The 8,648-nt window shown below is 38.9% G+C and overlaps 1 protein-coding gene across 2 annotated transcripts; it reads left to right on the top strand.

Annotated features, from left to right (window-relative positions):
• Positions 1 to 113: 113 nt before the first annotated feature.
• On the top strand, positions 114 to 6,516 carry cops4 (COP9 constitutive photomorphogenic homolog subunit 4 (Arabidopsis)). 2 transcript variants are annotated; one of them, XM_085464333.1, is made up of 10 exons: positions 114 to 302; positions 1,900 to 1,979; positions 2,079 to 2,230; positions 2,345 to 2,448; positions 2,541 to 2,694; positions 2,787 to 2,937; positions 3,059 to 3,166; positions 3,533 to 3,648; positions 3,801 to 3,885; positions 5,993 to 6,516. In XM_085464333.1, the coding sequence occupies exons 1-10, from the start codon at positions 229 to 231 to the stop codon at positions 6,124 to 6,126; spliced, it is 1,158 nt and encodes a 385-aa protein (XP_085320459.1). In that variant the 5' UTR covers positions 114 to 228; the 3' UTR covers positions 6,127 to 6,516. The 2 variants fall into 2 exon arrangements, with proteins under 2 accessions (XP_085320459.1, XP_085320458.1); XM_085464332.1 differs by having other exon boundaries at positions 115 to 302; positions 3,059 to 3,229.
• The last annotated feature ends 2,132 nt before the right edge of the window (positions 6,517 to 8,648 follow it).

The raw sequence follows: 8,648 nt of genomic DNA, 5'->3' as shown, positions 1-8,648 counted from the left end.
ACTCACCAAGTTTTGTTTAAAAACATATATTAATACATAAAATTAAAACAATACAATAGTTCAACATTTAAGCCTGGCCTAAAATAATTATAATCATTCTTTTCCCTCTTCCGCTCCCATCGCTGGCTGCGTCACTTCCTGGCCGAGCTCTGCGCTCTGACTGCAGACGGAAGGCTCTCCCCTGTCTCGGCAGATGAAACCGGTGTTGACACTTCGACGCAGGCTACAATGGCGACCGAAGTGAGGCAGGAGCTTACACAACTGATGAACTCAAGTGGATCTCATAAAGATCTTGCTGCCAAGTATGTAACGTTAGTTACGGAGAACATCACTCGTTAAAAACTGCAACAGAAACTGCTAGCTAGCAGCTGGTCTGCACAAAGCTAAGCTAATGTTAGCTGCATTAGCCAAACATTCAGATAGAAATGCAATCAGTCTGTCAATGTTTGCTTTTAGGTTTTATCCAAAGTGCAAGGAACATAAAAGGAGTGACTACCCACATTAATTGTTGGTAAAATAATTATGAGAACTGTATATTTTATCACCAAAGCTAACTAGCTAACTTGCTGCTCTTTAGCTACATATTTGGTGCAGAGCATAACATAGCTTTAATACAGTTTGAACAAAGTGATACTTGACTAGAAAACTGCCAGGACACCCTTTGCGTACGTTCTTACCATCCTATAAACAACCATTTTATTAGGAACACCTGTGCATTTTATTAAGTACAACTGTACTGTAAAGTCTACTTTTGCAATTTCAGTTTTCGTCAGCATTGTCCAAAAGGTGATAAATCTATTTAAAAATCTTTTAGGTCCTGTTATATACGTGTTTGTATAAGAAGAAATTGTTTACTGTATCCACAGTATATGCTGATAGTTAATTAAAGTGAAAATATTTAAATACCTGTTTAATAAAGGGAGGTTTAATTCACTCAAGCTTAAATACACTTGTTTTTCACAGAAGTCACAATCAAATGCATCAACTTCTCTTAAGTAAGGGACCACAGACTGATTGCTGTAATTATATGTGAACTGGTGTGTGCATAGTTCTGTTATGTTCACAGCACTTTAGTGACATGTTGATTACAGATTTATTTATGAAATGATATTTACTGAATGGATTGGGTACTTTTCCCTCAATTTTGGTACTTTTTTTGGTACTCATTTCAAAATAATAAATTCAAAATTTCCTCTCACAGAATAAGTCCATACTTCTCAGTTTGTACATTTTGTTATTTACTTACAACATTTTAGTTGTGTCACAGTGTCATCATAGTGTCTGTGATGTTCTGTCATAGTGTTTTACAATATTAAATATTAATTGTAGACTCTTATAGGTTGTGACACAACATCTGTTAGATGGTGCAGTTGACAAATGACTGTTCAGTCTTTTACAACCAAGCAGTCAGGGTTTTTTTTTTTAAACTATTTTTTTAATTCATAATAATATATGATGTTTGTTATATCATAAGGGAATACAGTATACATGGGATTATGTAATTTCTCCCACAGATTTACAATCTGTTTCTGGTGAGGGAGGGTTTTAGATGTGCTTTAACAATAAATAATTGATGAATATAAATATTATTGGCTGCTTCATCAGTGAGTCTCTTATACTGCAAATGACTTTTAGTTATGTCATCCTGGAGATTATTTGGGTGTCAGCGGGCCTTGTTCTGCTCTGTAGCCTTAGTGAGCTCATTGTAGCATCACATGGACAGCCATTAATATACCTTGCCCAAGTAAAGTTAATCTGTGGGAAAACACTGGGTTTCATCCAATAAGCTAAAATGTATTTGTGTTTCATATTTAAGTTTTAATCCTTTGGTTTTCTATGTAAACATTTTAAACTTACCAGCAAAGTTGGAAGGTTTCTGACCGGTGAAATCTTTTGCAGATATCGACAAATTCTGGAAAAGGCCATTCAGTTTACAGATGCTGATCAACTGGAATCCTTGAAGGCCTTTGTAGAAGCAAGTATGGTGTGCCTGTATTCTTCTGTAATATCTGCTTATTCTACGTCCTTGGTTCATTTTTCAGGAGCATGTCTTACTATTATATTTTACATTCTTGCAGTGGTCAATGAAAATGTCAGTCTCGTCATTTCAAGACAGCTGCTCACTGATTTCTGCACACATCTGCCCAACCTGCCTGACGCCACAGCAAAAGCAGTGTATCACTTCACCTTGGAAAAGATCCAGCCGAGGGTCATTTCCTTCGAGGAACAGGTAAATTTGCTCCAGCTCTCTGACGCAGTGTAAATGGAGGTAACCATTCAGGCAGTTAAGCTTGAGTATTGTCACTGCAGCGCTTAACTGAGTAATGTTCCTCCATCGCCTTAGGTAGCCTCAATCAGACAGCACTTAGCGACCATTTATGAAAAGGAGGGAGACTGGAGAAATGCTGCCCAAGTTTTAGTTGGCATTCCCCTCGAAACAGGACAGAAGTAAGTAAACCATTGTCACACGCAAGTCTTGATGGTAATTGTGTCTTTAAATCCCTGTTTCTTTTGTTTGTTTTTTAAAATATCCCCTTCAGGCAATATAATGTTGACTATAAGTTGGATACATATCTGAAAATTGCCCGACTTTACTTAGAAGATGATGATCCGGTTCAGGCAGAGGCCTACATCAACAGAGCCTCATTGCTTCAGAATGAGTCCTCTAATGAACAGCTACAGATACACTATAAGGTACATGATCTCTTAGTGATTTCATAGTTACATAGTCTTATCTGTTGTTTCAGTGAAGCTGTGTGGATAAGTGCTTCTGCTGCTCTCATTAGGTGTGCTATGCCAGAGTACTAGACTTCAGAAGGAAGTTTATTGAAGCTGCACAAAGATACAACGAGCTGTCTTATAAGTCAATTGTTCATGAAAGTGAACGCCTGGAGGCACTGAAGCATGCTCTGAACTGCACTATATTGGCCTCTGCAGGTATAAGCAGGTGTTACATTTTCAGAAATAATGTAATGAGAACTAATGGAAAACATATAAAGGCATACTACTGATTTGCGGTTTTCACACTCTTAACCAAAAATGGTGCAATATTTTTTAGGACAGCAACGTTCCCGTATGTTGGCTACTCTCTTTAAGGATGAGCGCTGTCAGCAGCTGGCTGCTTATGGTATCCTGGAGAAGATGTACCTGGACCGCATCATTAGAGGTAACCAACTACAGGAGTTTGCTGCCATGCTGATGCCTCACCAGAAAGCCACCACAGCAGATGGTAAGCTGAGATACTGGGTTTTACACAGTGAGAGAAATCCTTATTTTCTCCACCCTCATTGAATCAGCTGGTGAACCAGCTGATATTCTTTCTGGTTTTGTGCTCCCTTCGTACTGTGAAACATATTTCTAGACACACTCTTAACTGCAGCTATAATGCCAATGCTATAGTTGACTTGGTCATTGCTCATGATAACTGAGGTCAGCACAGGGCTGTAACCATTTATGCTGGTGCTTGAGGGGCACTCTACACTTAGGTGTTGCAACACAACACCTATACTTTCTTAACTTTGATCTGTTTCAGGCTCCAGCATCCTTGACAGAGCTGTGATTGAACACAACCTCCTATCTGCCAGTAAACTCTACAACAACATCACTTTTGAAGAGCTAGGAGCATTGCTGGAAATCCCCCCTGCAAAGGTGAGATATGAATTGGATTAATGCTAAACTTGTATAAGAGCCACAGTTTTAGTTTTATGCTTCATTGGGAAGTTATAGAACTACTGTTGATAATAAGTTCCTGTTTTCCATAGTGGTACACACAAACTCTAGTTTCTTCTTTGTATCTGTAGGCTGAAAAGATTGCTTCTCAGATGATCACTGAGGGACGTATGAATGGTTTCATTGACCAGATTGATGGCATTGTACATTTTGAAAGTAAGTGATGAAATTGTTTATTTGTATGTTTTACAAATTTTATATAGGTTTATATAGGTATAAGGATTTGACCATGAGATTTTTAGGAACCAAAACACTTGATAAAAGTAATTTAAAGTTGAAATGTATAATTATTTATATATTAACTCATTGTTTATTCATTGTAAATAAAAAATTACAGATTAGCAGATTTTATAAACAGAAGATATGGATAAAATTGCTGTAAAATTATTCCAGAACAATTTGTGTCAGTCTGTGTGTTTTTTACAATTGAAAGCTAATCCTTAGCCACAGTAGAGCAGGCTTTCATGTAATACCAATATCTACCTCAGGATGGTATGGTGAGTCAATGTACTGCCCAACATCAGAGGAAGAAGTGGAAGCAATCAGTTTGTTGTTTTTTGTTTTGTTCTTTTTGCTATGTGCCAACTGTCTAACATTGCTTATTGTGGAGAGCTGTGGCCGGAAAAGGTGTTGCTGTGGCAGGAGGATGGTGCACTTAATTAATGTAGCACTAGCTACATTAATCCCTGTGACATTATTTTGCAGCATTTACAGAATAAGAACACTGGTTTAGGTCGCTGCCCCACAGCTCTGTGCAGACACAATGGGTTAGAGAGGAAGAGATTCTAACTCTAGCCAAAATGAACTGAATCACTGTTATCTGTATTCACAAACAATAAATGACTTGGATATAATAAACTGCGCACATAAGTGGACAGAAATTAGTGTACGTTTTAAGTAAAGGTAAGTAAAACACTTTAAGTATGTTTCTGGTGAATTAATTACTACTTATTTAAACAGGAGGAATAAAACACAGATTAGTTGGCTAGTCTAAACCTAAGGGCACACAGTGGGAGTGGTTAAAATTGAGCTCACTAACATTAAATACACAGACACATTTTAAGAACAAGGATAATGTGCAGAGGTGTAGCAACCATAGAGACATAAAGTTAAAGAGCCATATCATGAAGCTATGGGAAAGAGTTTCTGAAGCAAGGTTAAGGAGTGGGGTGACGATCAGTGAGCAGCAGTATTGCTTCATGTTCAGAAATGGCATTATAGAAGCTTTGACAGTGTTGATTGAGAAGTATAGAGAACGAGTTGCACTGTATTTGTGTGGCTCTAGAAAAGTCTGTGACGGGATTCAAGGGAGGAACAGTGGTATAAGGAACTCAGGAGTGGCAGAGCAGTACATGAGGGTGATGCTAGACATGTGTGGGGACAGCGAGACAGTGGTGAGGTAGTAGGAGTGGGAGTTACAGATGGGTTCAGATAGTGAAGATGGATGAGTTTAAATACCTTGGGTCAATTATTCAGAGCAATGGACAGTGCCGAAGAGAGTGTAGGCTGATGGGTGTGAGGAATGAATCTTTACAAGATGGTAGTGAGACACTGCCATGATATGTTGTATGTTGGAATAGCAGTTTAACGGCAGCTGAGAGGAAGAGGTTGGATGAGGTTGGTGGGAGACAGAAGGACTCTAGCCAAAATAACATCTCTGATGGAGTCTCCCACCCCATGCATGTAAGTGTTGCTGAACTGCAGAGCTCCTTCAGTGGCAGACTGCTGGATCCTAGATGGATGAAGGAGCGTTTCCGCAGGTCCTTCCTCCCTGCAGCTGTCAGACTGTACAATCAAAACTGCTCCCAACAAACATAGATATTTACATCAGTGCTGTAATTTGCACTAATCGACCAAACAACTGTTATAACTTGCACATTACTTTTCTCAGTTTATATATAAAAAACCTATACTTTAATCTTAATAACTGTACAGTACTCTGTTTTTGTAACTATTGTCCATGATGTAAATATTTTTTTCTGTAAAAATTTTGTGTGTTTCTGTTCTGTGTCCTGTTCGGTTTGAATATGTGCTTTTATTCTGCTGCTTTTACAACCAAATTTCCCCTTTTTGGACAATTAAAGGATTATTCTATTCTATTGTATTCTCTGTAGGGGTTTGTGACAGTGGCACTAACAAAAAGATAGTTGGCCTGTGGCCAAAGGGGAACACGTATTGTGGTTTTCACCATGGTTCACATGCAAATAGTCTTTGTTTTGAAAGGAAAATGCACCTTCTAATTTTTTTCTTCTGTCTCTGGCAGCCCGTGAACCCCTTCCTACCTGGGATAAACAGATCCAGTCTTTATGTTTCCAAGTCAACAACCTGCTAGAGAAGATCCGTCAGGCTGCTCCAGAGTGGGCCGCTCAGGCTATGGAAACCCAGATGACCCAGTAGTATTCCTAATAGGATCCGTCAGCCCACCCTGAAAGTTTTGTCTTGCTTCTCCCCAAAAAGACATTAAAAAACACCTGCAGTTTAAGTAGTAAAAGCACTGTGGAGATCCTTCTGGTACCAGCATGACTTGTTTGAGATGTGGCATCCATGTATTTATAGGGCTGTACTGTACATTCAGGTGTAATTTCATGTTGTTTACATGTTAAAAATTTGGATATTATATTCAGGTTGTTGACATGTTATAGGGTCAAAAATAAGATGCGCACAACAAACGCATTCTGTTTTTATCTTGATAATACAGCTATATCTGTCAAGTACTTCTTGATTTATCACTTGGCCCACACTGAATGAATTTCAACAGAGTATTAAACTTGGAGCTGAAAGAAACTGCTCAGGATCATCGTTTGATTCAAGGTCGCTGTCTGCCTCAGTGGATTTTCCTTTTTGTCATTGACAGTTTAAATATGAAGACCAAATTGATGAAATGCTATTTGAGTTCACTTTTCAGCATCTGTACCAATTTTCTACTCAGGATACATGTTCTGGAAGCATTTTAACAAAAGTTTAGGAGTAGATATCGCTATACTGAATGATACAGACAGTTTTTGAGACAAAAATGTTTTATGGAGATTCAGTGGTATAGTGGTTACCACATTTGAAAGATCGCTGGTTCAACAGGAGGAGATATAAATCCAGCTTGTGGGAGAAATGCGGTAGTGTACTCATGCTGGCCCCAAGCAGCATGGGGCCACCGCCTCTGTTCAAAGATGGTCGTTCACAGTGGACATAGATGGCTTCTTTCACTCCTCTTTGACGCCATCTGTCCTCTCTTTCTAAAATGTGAACATTCGCATTCTGGAAAGAATGACAAAGGTGGTGAACAGAGGCGGTGGCTTACGACACCGACCGTCTGCCATCTATAATCCAGTTTTGAGATCCATTAACGCCCACTCGCATCTTGGGCCATTTGACCTCAGTAAATTACACGATAGGGTGGGGCTAGATTTCACAATAGGTTAACCCGAAACCCTGGGTGATCGTGACCTACACCCGTTTTCAAACCTTGGCTCGTGTGATTAGGTAGGGATCAATAGGGGGTCCCTGACCCTCTTAGGGTTTAAAATCTGGGACTCCTAACCTATTGCTCTTAGAACTGAAGAAGCTTCTCAGATGAGAAGTGAAACATCTTCAAGAAACCTAAAGAAGTCCAGACACTTTTCTTTCCTAGCTCCTTAGACTACGTTGACCTGGACGACTGAGAACCTTCAGACATATTTTCAAGATGCTACTGACGATAAATCGACTTTGGGAAGTCGTATTTTTAAAGCACAAGTCTTGGTTTTTAAATCTAGCCATTACAAAGAGTCAGATGATACTGTACACCCATATGGTAGGCCTGTCCTAAAGCTTACTCTGCTTTATTGTTTTTTTCCCCCCGACACAGTGCCGTTAAAAAAATATCACTTTGCAGATTACTGACATCATAGACAAAATAAGTCATTTTCTATAGGGATTTTACCCCCTAGAAAATTGCTAGTTTCACCTTTTATAAACTTCATAAAGCAGATCAAATATTGTAGACATTGTTGTGTTAGTATAATATTTAAATTTTTTGTGGAAACTGTCCTAGGTCTGAGCCACAAGAAACAAAATTTACAACAGGTTTGAAAATACTGTAAAGAAAGGTCTTATTTCATTATTCATTATGATTGGGGATATTAATTATGATTTCCTTTGGTATGGGATGATGTCAAAGAGTCTGATCTCAAACAGTCCTGATAAAACAGAATCCATCCAGTTATTTTCTTCTGGTTATCCGTGGCTGGGCCACAGGCCCAGCAGCCTAAGCAGAAAAGCTCAGACCACCCTCTCTCTAGCCATCTCCTCTAGCTTATCTGGGGGAGCACCAAGTTCTTCCCAGGCCAGCCGAGATATAATCTTTCCAGTGTGTCCTGGTGTGGCCTCAGATGAACTACAAAATGGCTTATTATACCGTGTCATTGTTAATTTAACAAAAATTAAGCTAAAATGCAGAAGCAGTGTGTGGTGAAAACCTTAGTGCACTCTCACTGTTTTCATAGGGTAAGTAGCAGCCAGGTTCTGCTTAACAAATGTATCTGATAAACTGATCATCACTCAGTTTGACCACCTGTATAAAAGCAGAAGCTTGCTGGTTTGGTACATTAAGGTGTGTATTCTTTGTGTGTATTCTATATCTCGGTCTCCATAGGCACATTGAATGCTAAAGTTCATGACAGTACTATTAAACAAAAAGACTGAATACATATGACGTGTTTGGGAGTGTTGTCAGGAGAAAGACTCTTCCATCTAAAAAGAACATGACTGCAAAATTACTTGCTGACTTCTTGAACAATGTTTTTTGGACAGAGGAGAAAAAAGTAGAAATGTTTGACCATAACGCATAGCACCATGTTTGGTAAAAACCAAACACAGCATATCAGCACAAACACTTCAAACCAACTGTCAAGCACAGTGGTGGAGAGATGATGATGATGATTTGG

Source organism: Copadichromis virginalis, linkage group LG7 (assembly GCF_057382275.1).
Source record: "Copadichromis virginalis isolate Kocher_CV1m ecotype Utaka linkage group LG7, C_Virginalis_male_GT1.1, whole genome shotgun sequence".
Taxonomy (NCBI): domain Eukaryota; kingdom Metazoa; phylum Chordata; class Actinopteri; order Cichliformes; family Cichlidae; genus Copadichromis; species Copadichromis virginalis.
This window is presented reverse-complemented; position numbering and strand designations above follow the sequence as displayed.